The 17,319-nt window shown below is 40.2% G+C and overlaps 1 protein-coding gene across 4 annotated transcripts in view; it reads right to left on the minus strand.

Moving 5' to 3' along the window:
- The window catches only part of abcc5 (ATP-binding cassette, sub-family C (CFTR/MRP), member 5), a 108,854-nt gene that overhangs the window by 54,953 nt on the left and 36,582 nt on the right, over positions 1 to 17,319 (minus strand). For 3 of the 4 annotated variants that reach the window (XM_085990118.1, XM_085990119.1, XM_085990120.1), the window contains 4 exons: positions 9,898 to 10,005; positions 3,118 to 3,465; positions 2,782 to 2,853; positions 1,063 to 1,187 (listed from right to left, as the gene is read on the minus strand). In XM_085990118.1, the coding sequence (XP_085846244.1) occupies positions 1,063 to 1,187; positions 2,782 to 2,853; positions 3,118 to 3,465; positions 9,898 to 10,005 (653 nt within the window). Of the gene's footprint in view, positions 1 to 1,062; positions 1,188 to 2,781; positions 2,854 to 3,117; positions 3,466 to 9,897; positions 10,006 to 16,108; positions 16,186 to 17,319 lie in introns of those variants that run through there. The other variant, XM_085990121.1, reaches the window with a different exon arrangement.

A 17,319-nucleotide genomic window follows, 5' to 3' on the forward strand; every position in this document is an offset into this window, starting at 1 on the left:
CCTTTCCATGGCTCTAATATCTTCCCTCTGAAGGGCTACCCAGAACTGGATGCAATTTTCCAACTGTGATCCAACCAATATCTTCCACAAATTCAGCATCACTACCTTTTACATTCAATGCCCCATATATAAAGCCTGAACCACATTTGCCTCCAGTAGACTGGAGCAAGACAAAGGTTCTGGATGGATGGAGAATTTTTACAAACTAAGCAATATAAATTCAGCATCCCACCCAAACATTTTATTGCGTATTATTGATACTTCTAGTCCTTCTACCCTTTTCTATTTGAAAGGAAAATGAATGCACAAATTTACTTATGTAACATATTTTACTTACTGTAAAGTCTGTGGGTTGTGCAGTTAATAACGACACAGACTTCAGGAGTAACAAACAAACAGGACTTTACTATTCGAAGGTCAGGGCGAATCTGCCCAAGGAATCCTACCACAACGCTTATATACTGGTGTGGTCACTGTCAGTATTACAGTATACAGAAGCCAAACAAGTAGTGCCACACCTAAAGTAGTTCTCTTAAAGGTGAACGGTTACATACAATAGTTTCCTTAAAGGTAGACGGGTACATACACTACACTTACAACTATAAAAACTCTTCCCAGTAACAATGTTCAAGTCTTGGCGTCAAGCTTAAACAGTACCTTATGATTAGTACTGACTACTTCATAAAATCCAGTGCCATCCAAATGAGCGCCGTATCAGCCGATTATGTTGTTAAGTTTGCTGCACATTTTTCCCTTTGTCCAAGTAACCCGTTGACAACATAGTGATGCGCTATCAATTACTCATAAAAGACTGAGAGTTAAGAGAGTAACTAAAGGCTTTTATTAACAAAAGAATGAAGGTCTGCCTCGAGTGGTCGACCGGTCCAGAATACAAAGGGGCTGGGGAGCAGTCACCTTTATACTAGGACTTGTGGGAGGAGTCAGCCGAGGCATGTCCAGGCATGTACACAGTGGAATACAAACAGTGGTTTACCACAACATAGTACTTGGAATATTTGCATATTTTACCAACAATTTCCTTAGCAATTCCTAAATTCTTACCTTTCTTCATTGTACGCTTTGTTAAACAGAATATTCTCTCTAACAGTGGCACTTCGAATCCATGCTTGTTGGGCCACATAAGCAAAATCTCCATCAACTGCAATACTTCCTTCCATCAGGGTCATCTGGAATAAGCAATGAAAATGCAGGTTTTCTTTGGGCTGGGGGCAGGGGAGGAGTATAAAAGTATACACCTTCGAACTTACACAACCCCTTCCATTCACTTCTCTCTCCTCTGGGTTTCTTGTCCCATTCCACAGTTACCACATCCCCTGCTCTCGGGGACAGAGGAAGCTCTGCTTCCGTGCTTTCATCTATGCCATTCACACCAACCACCAAAAGGAAGTGCAACTACCTGGCACCGCACCGCAGTTCCAAAGCATTTTTGCACTTGCTTAATTCAAAGATTTAAAGTGGGACATCGTGAACATTCTATGCAATTCAAGAACATTAAAAAAACAACCCCATGCACTTCCAGCAGAAGTTGCTGGGTAGCAATCAAGTGTGGGAACCCTAACTGCAGCTCCTCTACCATCGCCCCAGTTGAGATCAGCTAACTCAGTAGAACTGGAGACCAAACCACAGGACGTTCCTGATCCCTACAGTTCAGCTATTCATTGACATCATTGTTTGAACTGTCAGGTGAGCCTAATATTAACTTCTTACTGGAAGTGGAAGCCTTGCTGGTGGCAGTTAGCCTGCAAGCAAGATCAAGACATTGCTGAGGGAGCATATTTGTTGCAGTGGTTGGAAAGATGAGATTTTTTACTACAAAGATATTTAACAAACAACTTTGAAGGAAGAACCAAATGAGTGAAACAAGATTTTGCTGATTTTAAAATGGAACAAAAAGAAAAAAAGTCCTTCACCTTCCACCCTGAAAGAAAAGTCAAGGAATGCTGTTCATAATTCTTTAATCCAGAAGACAATTTCTTAACAAACAATTATCCATTACCCTTTTAAAGTTATCAATTGATTCAAGAGTCTCAGAGATTGTTCCATACAAATACTATGATTTGGGGCCAAAAGCTTTTTTCTAATCTCCAACTATGCTCAAGGCGTGTGACTTTTGTACAGTATTTAGAATCATAGAGCACAGGAGGCAGCCATTCAACCAATCATGCCTGTACCGGCTCTTTGAAAGAGCTATCCAGTTGGTCCCACTCCCCTGCTCTTTCCCCATAGCCTTGCAATTTTTTCCTTTTCCATGTATCTATCCAATTCCCTTTTGAAAGTTACTACTGAATCTGCTTTCAACACCAGTCAATCCTGTAATTCTATCCTATTGTCCAAATTAAATTGCTTGTTTATGATTTGTGCTCAGTTATCTTTCATGATTTTTAAAATGTCTCCCCTTCGTCTTTTCTCCAGAAAAAACAATTTTAGACAGTTCAACTTTCTTCATTACTTAGCGGGCATAATCCTGTCCACTCTTTTGAACTATTTCTAATGCACCAATATCCTTTTTGAAGTAGAACAACCAAAACTGCAAACCACTCTCAAGATTTGGCCTCACTATTGTTCTGTACAAGGCAAGGTTAACTTGTTCTGACATAACCCAATGACCTCCAGAGCCACCACAGTATTTAAATTTTCTTTAAGAGATTATCTACAATTTTGTAAGTTTAGTCCAAAAACAGGTTTAAAAATGCACCTCAACATGACTACTGGATACACTGCAAATATTTTATAGACTTTCAAAACTTTAAGATACATCACCTGTCCCAAAACAGCAGAAATCAAGGACGTTTTGCCAGTTCCCACACTGCCACAGATTCCGACAAGCTTTTCCTGTCAGAAATTATATCAATCAATTCTTAGTACTTTAGGTAATGTTGATTGTAGGCATAGGTTTGAAAACTAATTTTCTTTAACATGAAATTAGAATTTCCAGCATCCAAAGAACTTCTCACTAATCAGTGAATTAGACTGCAATACCTTGTAATTTACGTAACTAAATTATACATTTAAAAATAAAACTTACTTTAACTATCTACTATAAATTCTCATCATTTCCTGTGACAACTAAACCACCTCTGGATTCTTTTTTCTTACCTTCTCTATGCAAAGGTTGATATTGTATAGAGTCCTCTGTAGTCTGGGATTGGTCAAAGAAATCCCCTTATTCTCATCTGGACTGGGCTGTTCATCACTGTCTATTAGAAGATGTCCATTCTGCTCAGTTAGCTGACCATTTTGCACACTTTGTTGTATTTTCTTTTTCTCTTTCTTCACTTTGGATTCTCGCTGGTCTTTTTTCAGCTTGGGGGTCATCTTGGGTGAAGACTGAGTACTGGAGTTTGGGCAGTCCCAAGCCAGAGTAGCGTTTTTCAGCTCTATGGCGGTTTGAGAACTTTCTGGCTTTTTTCTTATGATGTGAAACTCTTCCATTAGAAATAAACTCTGAACAGGTTGAAGAGGTGTAAAGTTATGACATCTGGTCAATGGAAGATAAGCCAATGGCACAGGCAGCAATACACAGCAGCAGGCTAAAGGAGGAGCTGCTGAAGAGCAAATATAGCTCATTAGTAGCAACTAACTCCAGGCTCAAATCCAGTCTGGCAAGATATGAGCACATGGAACATAACTAAAAATAATAGGCTCACGTTGATTTACTTTTTCATAATATCACTAGAATAACTTGCACTTAAAATGCATTAGAAGCTCTGCTCATAAAAGAAAACAAAAAAAATATAAAGAGTGAATTGTTAGCAAATATGTTGATTTTTAAAATATTTTTGTGTAAATGTGCTCAAGGTGCAGGATCTCAGTGCTGTGTAATGGAACACTTTCACTTAATACCCAGTGTCAACTCAGAGCACTATGTCAGATGCAGAGCAAAACTCTCTGCTCTGCCCAATAATATGGCTCAATAGCAACTGAAAAACAGCTCCTACCCCACTATTGTGGTATTTCCATTCAACTCACAAGCCATCCTTAGTCTTTGTTTTCAGTGTATGTATTATCAGGCCACTGATTTACAGGTGACTGAATCAATCAAATTCCTTTTTCTTTTGCATGGTAGTATGGGATTTTCACTGTTCTGAACATAGAATTCCACAGTGACCAAGACATTTATATCGGTAGTAAACAAGAGCCCGTATTCTTATTCAGTCCCCATAAGCAAATCCCAAGTGAGAAGAACCATTGTTTCCACTCTTGTTCAGGTGAGATGGTGAGGAACTTCACTCCCGTTACTTGTTTGTAGGCATCAAATGTCATACACAAGCAGAAATGTAAGGAAGGACATTTTTCTTATTATTAACTATAAAACCAATTTGGCAGAGGTGAATAAAGTAGTGAGCTGTAGTACAGGTATAATTCGTTAGCCTTCACTTTCATGCTCCAGCTGTACTAAAACAAAATACCTCAACCAGAGGCACTGACTCAGCTTTGAGCTAACAACCTATTTTGCAATATTTAAGTTCTGCCAAATCACCCAATTGAAACAATTATGTGCTGCTGAAATCTGGAATGGTAGCAAGTTTCTGGAATTTGCCTGCATAAAGCTTTTAATATTAGCGTTGAACAGTACTTTGTTTATCCTTGACATAATTCTTAGCCCTTCACAAGCTGACAACTCGCTGGAGTAGTTACACTGGCAGCAGCAGCTCACATTACATCATTAAAAATAACACAGAAGTTCGAAAACAACCAATGTCCCAAAGTTAGAAGTTTCGTAAAATGTTTACATTTTGTTGCAGTTATTATGGCCAAGATTAAAATTGAACCTAATAAATAAAATTAGGTTTTTGAATTGTAAGGAGATAAATTACAGTACACTGTCCTACACAAGTCACTGTAATGACTGGGACCAGTTTGGGTACCTTGCATAGGTCTGCAAAAAAACTTATTGTACCATTATACATACCAACCACAAAGGCTTTTAAACCTTCGAGTCAGTAGCAGACTGGGAAAACTATTGGTATTGTTAAAGGTGCACATCATACAGCATTATTAATGCAATCCAAGTCAACATATGACCAAAATCCATTAGGCTGCTTTCTCACGCTTAAAGCTTAGTATTTAAATAGCAGTGTCTATTCTGCACAAAGTTAGCATTCATTTTTCAGGATTAGAACACAGTCATTTAACATAACCACAGGATGTAGCGGAGACTACCTGACTGACCAGCTTCAGAACACAGAACTACTCAAGATCATGAAATCACAAACAGAAGTAACAAACAAGAGTGATTTCAATTGCTTTCTTGGATAGAAGGGTTTGTGGTCTCAGCTTCTTCACAAGTTACTTATTCTATTCTAGAAACAGAACAAACATTTTGCTAACAGGAAAATTGACATCTGGAAAGTTTATGCAGTTTGGAGCACTTGCAATGCACCCAATGGTAGATTTCAACAAACACTGAAAAATAACCGGTACTATAGGACAAAACATGGTTTAATTGAACTGTGACATCTATCTCCTAAAGGACATTTGAAAATCCTGAGAGTTAAAGCCATTCAAGCCTGCTGTATTTAGAATCTATGTATGATTATTCCACATCACTTTTGATCTTCTACTTTAAGAGGCATTCATTTCCTTCCCCAACTTCCCCATGGGAAGAAAAATAATCAGTGTTTATATATCACTAGAACCCTCAATCCTGTTTCTCAACAGATAAGCTCCTTTTTAAAAGAAACATTTTTTTTTTTTTTTTAAATTGTAGGAATTACATAAAACCATAAGAACATAAGACGTAGGAGCAGGAGTAGGTCATTTGGCCCCTCAAGCCTGCTCCACCATTTAATAAGATCATGGCTGATCTGATCTTGGCCTCAACTCCACTTCCCTGCCTGCTCCCCGTAACCCTCGACTCCCTTACCATTCAAAAATCTGTCTATCTCCACCTTAAATATATTCAATGACCCAGCCTCCACAGCTCTCTGGGGAAGAGAATTCCAAAGATTCACAACCTTCTAACAGGAGAAATTCCTCCTCCTTTCCAATTTAAAAGGGTGCCCCTTATTATGAAATTATGCCCCCTAGTTCTAGATTCCCCCACGAGGGGAAACATCCTCTCTGCATCTACCCTGTCAAGCCCCTTCAGAATCTTATGTTTCAATAAGATCCCCTCTCATTCTTCTAAACTCCAATGAGTATAAGCCCAACCTGCTCACCCTTTCTTCTTAAGACAACCCCTTCAACCTCATGAACCTTCTCTGAACTGCCTCCAATGCAAGTATATCCTTCCTTAAATAAGACGACCAAAACTGTACGCCGCACTCCAGGTGTGGTCTCACCAACGCCCTGTACAGTTGCAACAGGACTTCCCTACTTTTATACTCCATTCTCGTTGCAATAAAGGCCAACATTCTATTTGCCTTCCTAATTACTTGCTGTACCTGCATGTTAACTTTTTGTGATTCATGTACAAGGACCCCCAGATCCCTCTGTACCTCAGCATTTTGTAATCTCTCTCCATTTAAATAATAATTTGCTTTTTTATTTTTCCTACCAAAGTGGATAACCTCATTTTCCCACATTTAAACACCATCTGCCAGATTTTTGCCTACTCACTATATCCCTTTGGAGGTTCTTTGCGTCCTTCACATAATTTGCTTTCCCACCTATCTTTGTATCAGCAGCAAATTTGGCTACATTACATTTCATCCACGTCATTAATATAGATTGTAAATAGTTGAGGCCCCAGCACTGATCCCTGCGGCACCCCACTAGTTACAGTTTGCCAACCTGAAAATGACCCATTTATCCCGACTGTTTTCTGTCAGTTAGCCAATCCTCTATCCATGCTAACCCCATGAGCTCTTCTCTTGTGTAGTAACCTTTTACATGGCACCTAATCGAATGCCTTCTGGAAATCCAAATACATGACATCTACTGGTTCCCCTTTATCCATCCTGCTCGTTACATCCTCAAAGAACTCCAGCAAATTTGTCAAACATGATTTCCCTTTCATAAAACCATGCCGACTCTGCTTGACTATGCTATGATTTTCTAAATGTCCTGCGACCACTTCCTTAAATGATGGACCCCAGCCTAACAATGACAGATGTTAGGCTAACTGGTCGATAGTTGCCTGCTTTCTGTCTCCCTTCTTTCTTAAATAGGGGCGTTACATTTGTGATTTTCCAGTCCGCTGGGACCTCTCCAGAATCCAGGGAATTTTGGTAGATTACAACCAATGCATCCACTATCTCTGCAGCCACCACTTTTAAGACTCTATGATGCAGGCCATCGGGTCCAGGGGACTTGTCTACCTTTAGTCCCATTAGTCTGCCTAGTACTTTCTCTCTAGTAATTGTTTTAAGTTCCCCCCCAGCCCAATAGCCCCTTGATTATCCATTATTGGGATGCTTTTAGTATCTTCTACTGTCCATAAACAAAATATTTGTTCAAAGTCTCTGCCATTTCCGTTTCCCATTATTAATTCCCCAGACTCATTCTCTAAGGGATCAACGTTTACTTTAGCTACTCTCTTCCTTTTTATATACCTGTAGAAGCTCTTACTGTGTTTTTATATTTCTTGCCAGCTTACGGTCATAAGCTATCTTCTCTATCATTTTTTTTAGTCGTCCTTTGCTGGTTTTTAAAAATTTCCCAATCCTCTGGCCTTTCACTATTCTTCGCAACATTGTATGCTTTTGTTTTCAATTTGATACCATCTTTTACTTTCTTAGTTAGCCACGGATGGTTCATCCTTCTCTTAGAGTCTTTCTTTCTGACTGGAATATATCTTTGCTGAGAGTTATGAAATATCTCCTTAAATGTTTGCCACTGCTTTTCTACAGTCTTACCCTGTAATATATTTTCCCAGTCTACTTTAACCAAGTCTGCCTTCATACCTTTGTAATTACCTTTGTTTAAGTTCAGGACACTAGTTTGAGACCTAGCTTTCTCACCCTCAAATTGAATTGATTCCAGAATTATTCCAAGTTTAGATTAATAGGTGTTAAAGATTGTACAACTGTGCCAAACATTGTACAGAAACACAAATTGCAAGGTCCAATTAGTATTCTATTACTGCGGTATTCTTACAAAAATTGGATGCAGCATGTTAGACCATCCAACAGTTCATCGCACTTCAAATTGACCTGGATCGCGCAGGAAAAACTTTAAACATAGATTCTGATCCAATTGGTGCTGAAAATAAAGTATGCTGCCATAATATCTGCTTGCCAAATGCTGTAGAACATTTTTTGCACCCAATGTTTCAAATTTATCCTCAACATTGGAAAAAAAATCTAATTCACATCATCAGTGCAGAAACCAGATAATGCAATTAGTATTGTAAAAAGTTACTTGTGATGCACTTACAGATTCCTCTCCTCTCTCCGTTAATGAAAAACTAGCAAGCACCAAACTTCAGATCAGTTGAACTTTAAATTCTTGAATAGGGTACTCAAAACAATTATTTTATAAATTTTTCAAAACAGCAAGATTACCATGACTATTAATAAAAAGCAAGACATAGGTGTGCACCAAATCAACATTAGTTTAATGCAGAGTAGTTAGCAGAAAATTATTGCAAAAAAGCAGACAACTGGTACTGATGTGCCAGGTTTCCTTTTCTTGACTGTAGTTATTAAAGGAACTTAATAGGTGAGACAAATTTAACCCATTTGAGAGAATGTGGCCAAGTTCTTAAAAATAAACAGTCAATATCTCCTAAAGGACATTTGAAAATCTGGAGAGTTAAGGCCATTCAAGCCTGCTGTATTTAGAATCTATGTATGATTATTCCACATCACTTTTGATCTCCTACTTTAAGAGGCATTCATTTCCTTCCCCAACTTCCCCATGGGAAGAAAAATAATCAGTGTTTATATATCACTAGAACCCTCAACCCTGCTTCTCAACAGATAAGCTCCTTTTTAAAAGAAACTTTTTTTTTTTTTTAATTGTAGGAATTGATTCCAGAATTATTCCAAGTTTAGATTAATAGGTGTTGAAGATTGTGCATTTGTGCCAAACATTGTTGCTTAATTGAAAATATTATCTGTTTATACATTGATTTAGGGGAATTAACTTCGTAACAGAATACTTCAAGCAATCAGGAAACAAATAAATTAGACACATTGCACTATGAAGCTATCATCTAGGTGTCTCAAGAGACCCAAGAGGTTTGTGTAGCAACATGAAACCCATCCTGTTGACCAGAAGAGAAACACAAGTTTTCTAAAAATGGATACAAATACAACAGAATATGGAACAGGGATTTTTTTTTTTTTTATATATAAAAGTGACACACATTAAAACATGAAGCTGCAATTTTAGTAGTGGTATTTGTAAATGCGTCTGCTTCTCAGAAGAATAAATTCTCGTCAAAATTCCCCAGTTGAAATGTTTTGTAGAGATGAAATAGTAAGCCATTGAAATAAATAAACCTTCAGCACTCCATCTCCTACCCCTCACCAGAAAAGAACATTGCTTTCATATTCAACTCTAATCCAGGAACATCTTGGATATTAAAGCTATTCATCAACGGTGCCATTTTAAGTGAGCGTCGCTGTGGAAGACTATTTACAGTAATGGCCCACATTACATGCAAGTAAGGTTCAATTCTGAAAGTGTACAAGTCCAAATCTTAATGTTGAATAAAAAGAGGGTAATTGTTTACCAAAAAACTTTGCCTTGTTGAGGGTTGTAATGTTTATATTCTAAATTGATTCTGCCTTATTGACAGTCACTTCAACCAACACTTAATTTTTATTAATTTTAGCTTTCACATTTAAATAGCAAAGTAATTATTGATGTATATTTCCATTGGGCCAGTTATTCGAAGACCAAAATTCAGATAATATAAAGGGTACTTTAAAAAGGTAAAACTTTCATTTAAATGATTTCAAAATGCAAACTTTTTGAACACCTTACCTTGAATCTATCCACAGATACAGATGCCTCAGAAAGCGATTTCACAGAAAATGGAGTGACTTTAAGAGAAAATGTCATAGCATTGAAAACTGTCACCACGGTAAAAGCCTGGAAAAACAAAAAAGATACCAAAAGACAAACTTTCAACTACATACATTAGATTAACAGACGTTTAAATACCTAAATCAAAAATACACTAACATTTGAGTCAGACTACCTTTATCTTAACCAAAATTAAATCCTACCATCCATGGACATTTTCTCGTGCAACAAATTCAGAAGTCTCAAGTCACTGAGCATGTAACATGCAGATGTTTGCATGATTTGTTGGAAGCATGGAATACAGCGAATAAGTCTGAATTCCTAAAATTAACACCCATATAAAACTCAGTAGAAATAACCACAATCAACAGTACTCCACTGGACAATTTCTCTGGTACCAGTGTAATGCATTAGTAATGAGCTATCTGGAGCTATCTTAAACTATTGTTTAAGAGAATCTAGTAGAGAAAGCATTACCTCAATATGGAACCAATGAGGCCATAAAAAAGTATTTTTTCTATGTTAAAGGTACTGTTTAAATACAATTTTTATTGTTATAAACTTCTGCATTTCAAATCTTTTTTATGCTGACTAGCACTTCACTACATGACTAGTTTCCATCTTCGATCGAGCTCTGCACCTGGACTTGATGGTATACAAACATAGAAACTAGGAGCAGGAGTAGGCCATTCGGCCCTTCGAGCCTGCTCCGCCATTCAATGAGATCATGGCTGATCATCCAAATTCAGTACCCTGTCCCTGCCTTCTCCCCATATCCCTTTAGCCTTAAGAAATATATCCAACTCTTTCTTGAATATATTTAATGAACTGGCCTCCACCGCCCTCTGTGGCAGAGAATTCCACAGGTTCACCACTCTGGGTGAAGAAATTCCTCCTCATTTCAGTCCTAAATGGCTTACCCCTTATCCTTAGACTATGACCCCTGGTTCTGGACTCCCCGGCCATCAGAAATATCCTTTCTGCATCTAGTCTGTCCAGACCTGACAGAATTTTATAGGTTTCGATGAGATCCCCTCTCAATCTTCTAAACTCCAGTGAGTATAAGCCCAATTGACACAATCTCTCCTCGTACGTCATTCCTGCCATCCCATGTGTCAGCCTGGTGAATCTTCGCTGGTTAAATCTCTTTGGTTTATAGTTTCTAAGGTGTGATATTCACCATCTAGAATCGGGGCAGAGGGTATTTAAGAATAATATTAATAAATTTAATTAATGACATAGAATGGGAGATCAGGTGATGTGTTGCTGCTGCAACATGTGGGAGCTGGTGGACACCATTGATGCTCACGGTGATCACATTTGCAGTAAGTGTTGGCTGCTCGAGGAATTCCGGCTCCGTGTTGAAGAGCTGGAGTCCGAGCTTCAAACACTGAGACACATCAGGGAGGGGGAGAGTTACCTGGACTCGGTGTATCACGAGGTATTCACACCAATTAGATTAATTAATTCAGATGTAGTCCGTGGCCAGGGTCAGGATGGTGTGACTAGAAGTGAGGCAGGTACAGGGATCCAGGAGGTAGTGTTGGAGGAGCCGCAGCCCTTGCATTTGTCCAACAGGTTCGAGGCTCTTACTCCCTGTGAGGATGGGAACAGGGACTGCAGGGAGAATGAGCAACCTGGCCACAGCACCGTGGAGCGGGGGGCCATTCAAGTGGGGGGGGGGGGGGGGGGGGGAAAGTTAAAAGAAATGTTGTAGTGGTAGGGGATAGTATCGTTAGGGGGATAGATAGAGTTCTTTGCAGCCGAGAGCGAGAGTCCCGAAGGCTGTGTTGCCTGCCCGGTGCCAGGGTTAAGGACATCTCCTCTGGGCTGGAGAGAAACTTGGAGTGGGAGGGGGAGGATCCAGTTGTCGTGGTCCATGTTGGTACCAATGACATAGATAGGACAAGGAAGGAGGTTCTGCTGAGGGAGTTTGAGCAGCTAGGGGCCAAATTAAAAAGCAGAACCACAAGGGTAATAATCTCTGATTACCTGAGTCACGAGCGAATTTGGCTAGGACAAATAAAATTAGAGAGTTAAATGCGTGGCTCAAAGACTGGTGTGGGAGAAATGGGTTTTGCTTCCTGGGACACTGGCACCAGTACTGGGGCAGGAGGGAGCTGTTCCGTTGGGACGGGCTTCACTTGGCCAGTGCTGGGACTAGAGTCCTGGCGGATCATATAACTAGGGCTGTAGAGAGGGCTTTAAACTAACTAGTTGGGGGGGGGGGGGGGGGGGGCGGGGAGGTTCCTAGAGAGCAAGTAATAAAAATGACAATAGAGAAGGTCATAGACTTAGGTAGCAGTGGGGAAATTAAAAACCAGAGCGTGTCAGGAAGGGGCAGAAGGTATGGAGTAAAAGGTAAAGTAATAAAAAGGGCAAAAGCAGGAACTAAGTGTCACAAAACATCTTTGAAAGTTCTCTATCTGAATGCACGTAGCATTCGTAACAAAATAGACGAGTTAATGGCACAAATAACTATATATGGGTATGATCTTGTGGCCATTACAGAAACATGGCTGCAGGGTGACAATGCCTGGGAATTAAACATACCAGGTTATTTAACGATCAGGAAGGACAGGCAGGAAGGAAGGGGAGGTGGGGTGGCTATGTTAATAAAGGAAGGAATCACTGTAATACAGAGAAATGATATTGGGTCAAAAGATCAGGATAATGAAACAGTTTGGGTGGAGGTAAGGAATAATAAGGGGAAAAAAACACTAGTGGGCGTAGTCTATAGGCCTCCGAACAGTGGCAACTCTGTTGGACGGAGTATCAATCAGGAAATAGTTGAGGCTTGTAATAAGGGAACATCTATAATTATGGGGGATTTTAACTATCATATTAATTGGACAAATCAAATTGGGCAGGGCTGCCTTTAGGATGAGTTCATTGGGTGTATTAGGGATGGGTTTCTTGAGCAGTATGTAACTGAACCGACCAGGGGGCAAGCAACCTTAGATCTGGTCCTGTGTAACGAGATGGGATTAATTTAAAATGTCCTAGTAAAGGATCCCCTTGGAATGAGTGACCATAACATGGTTGAATTCCATATTCAATTAGAGGGTGAGAAGGTTGGATCTCAAACAAGCGTGCTAAGCTTGAATAAAGGAGACACTGAAGGTTTGAGAGCGGAATTGAGTAGAGTGGATTGGGAAAATAGATTAAAGGGTAAGACGATACATGATCAGTGGTGTACATTTAAGGAGTTATTTTACAACTTCCAAAAAAAATATATATTCCACGGAGAAGAAAAGGGTGTGAAAGAAAAGACAGCCATCCGTGGCTAAGTAAAGAAATTAAGGATAGTATTCGACTAAAAACAAGGGCATATAAGGTAGCCAAATCTAGTGGGAGGATAGAGGATTGGGAAAACTTTAAAAGACAGCAAAAAATAACAAAAAGATTGATTAAGAAAGGGAAGATAGATTATGAAAGTAAATTAGCAAAAAATATAAAAACAGATAGTAAGAGTTTTTATAGTTATATAAAAAGAAAAAGGGTGGCTAAAGTAAATGTTGGTCCCTTAGAGGATGAGACCGGGAAATTAATGGTGGGAAATATGGAGATGGCAAAAACACTGAATGAATATTTTATATCAGTCTTTACAGTAGAAGACACTAAGAATATCCCAACACTGGACAAACAGGGGGCTAAAGGGGGGGGGGGAGGAGCTAAACACGATCAAAATCACTAAGGAAGTGGTACTCGGTAAAATAATGGGACTCAAGGCGGATAAATCACCTGGACCTGATGGCTTACATCCTAGGGTCTTGAGGGAAGTGGCGGTAGGGATTGTGGATGCATTGGTAATAATTTTCCAAAACTCCCTGGACTCGGCAAAGATCCCGGCAGACTGGAAAACTGCTAATGTAACACCCTTATTTAAAAAGGGCAGTAGACAGAAGGCTGGAAACTATAGACCGGTTAGCCTAACATCTGTGGTAGGTAAAATTTTGGAGTCCATTATTAAGGAGACAGTAACAGGACATTTGGATAATCATAATTTAATAGGACAAAGTCAGCATGGTTTTATGAAGGTGAAGTCATGTTTGACAAATTTGCTGGAGTTCTTTGAGGGGATAAATGCAATTGAAAGGAAGGATATTAACTCAGTTAATACAGAATCTATATGGGTGGAGCTAAGAAATAGCGAGGGGCGAAAAACATTAATAGGAGTGGTATATAGGCCTCCAAATAGTAAAATAGAGGTTAGGGAGGGCATCACGAGGGAAATTAGAGAAGCGTGCAATAAGAGCACAGCTGTCATCATAGGTGACTTTAACTTACATATAGATTGGACTAGCCTAATCAGTAAAAATAATGAGGAGGAGGAATTCCTTGAGTGTTTGAGGGATGGTTATCTGGATCAATATGTCGAGGAACCAACTCGGGAACAGGCTATATTGGACTGGGTACTGTGCAATGAGAAGGGACTAATCAGTAATCTTGTTGTACGGGGACCCTTGGGTCAGAGCGATCATAACATGATCGATTTCTCACTCGAAATGGAGAGCGAAGAAATTGACTCAGAGACTAAGGTCCTGAATTTAAACAAGGGGAATTATGATGCCATGAGACGGGAACTGAGTAGGTCTGAGTGGACAACGTTCCTGGGAGGACTGGAGGTAGATAAACAATGGCAAACATTTAAAGATAGAATGACAAAATTGCAAAAATTGTTTATACCAATCTGGCATAAAAGGAAATCTAAAAAGGTGACTCAACCGTGGATAACAGGGGAAATTAGAGACAGCATAAAATCCAAAGATAGGGCGTATAAAATAGCCAAAAAAAGCGCCAGAGCGGAAGATTGGGAACAGTTTAAGATAGAGCAAAGGAGGGCAAAGGGCATAATCAAGAGGGGCAAAATAGCTTACGAAAACAAGCTGGCGGAAAATATAAAAACTAACTCCAAAAGCTTTTATAAGTATATCAAAAGGAAAAGACTGGTGAAAACCAAAGTTGGTCCATTGCAGTCAGATACGGGGGAATATATAATGGGAAATAAGGAAATGGCAGATCAACTAAATGCATACTTTGGGTCAGTCTTTACGAAGGAAGACACAAAAAACCTCCCTGGGATATCGGGAAAAATAGGGACATTGGCAAAGGAGGAACTGACGCAAATCAATATCTCTAAGGATATGGTGTTAAGGAAGCTAAAGGGATTGAAGGTGGACAAATCCCCAGGGCCTGATAACATGCATCCTAGGGTACTGAAGGAGGTGGCCCTAGAGATAGCGGATGCACTAAGGATGATTTTTCAGAATTCATTAGACTCGGGAACAGTACCGATGGATTGGAGGGTAGCTAACGTTACCCCACTATTCAAAAAGGGGGGTAGGGAAAAAGCAGGTAATTACAGACCTGTAAGCCTTACATCAGTTGTGGGCAAAATGCTGGAGTCCATCATTAAGGATGAAATAGCGGAGCACTTAGCAAATGGGGACAGGATAGGACAGAGTCAACATGGATTTACAAAGGGTAAATCGTGCTTGACTAATCTATTGGAATTTTTTGAGGGAGTAACTGGTAGAATAGATGGGGGAGAGCCAGTAGATGTGGTGTACCTGGACTTCCAAAAGGCCTTCGATAAGGTCCCACATAAAAGATTAGCATGGAAAATTGAGGCTCATGGGATAAAGGGGAAAGTTTTGGCGTGGATAGGGAACTGGCTGTCAGATAGAAAACAGAGAGTTGGAATAAACGGCTCATTTTCTGAATGGCAGGCAGTAACAAGTGGGGTACCACAGGGATCTGTCCTGGGCCCCCAGCTGTTCACAATTTACATTAATGACCTGGATCAGGGAGTCGGATGCAGCATTTCCAAATTTGCAGACGACACTAAACTAGGAGGGGGGGTGGGCTCAGAGGAAGAGACCAGGAAGCTCCAGAGCGATTTGGACAGACTGGGCGATTGGGCGGATAAATGGCAGATGCACTATAATGTGGACAAGTGCGAAGTTATCCACCTTGGGTGCAGGAACGGGAGGGCAAATTATTATTTAAATGGCAATAGATTGGGAGAGGGGGAAGTACAGAGAGACCTGGGTGTTCTTGTACACCAGTCACTGAAGGCGAGCATGCAGGTGCAACAGGCGGTCAAGAAGGCAAACGGTATGCTGGCCTTCATAGCAAAAGGGTTAGAATACAGGAACAGGGATACCTTGCTGCAGCTGTACAGGGCACTGGTGAGACCACACCTCGAGTACTGTGTACAGTTTTGGTCGCCTCATCTGAGGAAGGATGTTCTTGCCATGGAGGGGGTGCAGCGGCGATTCACCAGGCTGATACCAGGAATGGCGGGAATGACCTATGAGGAGAGACTATGTAGTTTAGGGATGTACACACTGGAGTTTAGAAGATTGAGAGGGGACCTCATAGAAGTGTATAAAATTCTGACAGGTCTAGACAGACTGGATGCAGAAGGAATGTTTCCCTTGGCGGGTGAGAACAGAACTAGAGGACATAATTTAAGGATAAGGGCTAAACCATTTAGGACAGAGATGAGGGGGAATTTCTTCACTCAGAGAGTGGTGAACCTGTGGAACTCATTGCCACAGAGGGCAGTGTACGCCAGCTCATTAAATATATTTAAGAGGGAATTAGATATATTTCTACGGGCAAAAGGGGTTAAGGGTTACGGAGAGAAGGCGGGGACGGGATACTGAATTAAAGGATCAGCCATGATCTCATCGAATGGCGGAGCAGGCACGAAGGGCCGAATGGCCTACTCCTATCTTCTATGTATGTATCTATGTAAGTAACATATAGGGTGGATAAAGGGGAACCAGTGGACGTAGTGTATTTAGACTTCCAAAAGGCATTTGACAAGGTGCCACACAAAAGATTATTGCTTAAGATAAAAAATCACGGGATTGGGGGTAATATTCTGGCATGGATAGAGGATTGGCTATCTAACAGAAGGCAGAGAGTTGGGATAAATGGTTCATTCTCAGACTGGCAATCAGTAACTAGTGTTCCACAGGGGTCAGTGCTGGGTCCCCAACTCTTTACAATCTCTATATTAACGATTTGGAGGAGGGGACCGAGTGTAACATATCAAAGTTTGCAGATGATACTAAGATGGGAGGGAAAGTAGTGAGTGAGGAGGACATAAAAAACCTGCAAGGGGACATAGACAGGCTAAGTAAGTGGGCAGAGATTTGGCAGATGGAATACAATACTGGAAAGTGTGAGGTTATGCACTTTGGCAGGAAAAATCGTAGAGCAAGTTATTATCTTAATGGCAAGAAACTGGAAAGTACTGAAGTACAAAGGGATCTGGGGGTCCTGGTGCACGAAACTCAAAAGGTTAGTATGCAGGTGCAGCAAGTGATTAAGAAGGCCAATGGAATGTTGGCTTTCATTGCTAGG

Source organism: Somniosus microcephalus, chromosome 6, assembly GCF_052327205.1.
Source record: "Somniosus microcephalus isolate GS21.2 chromosome 6, FLI_Smic_1.0, whole genome shotgun sequence".
Classification (NCBI taxonomy): Eukaryota; Metazoa; Chordata; class Chondrichthyes; order Squaliformes; family Somniosidae; genus Somniosus; species Somniosus microcephalus.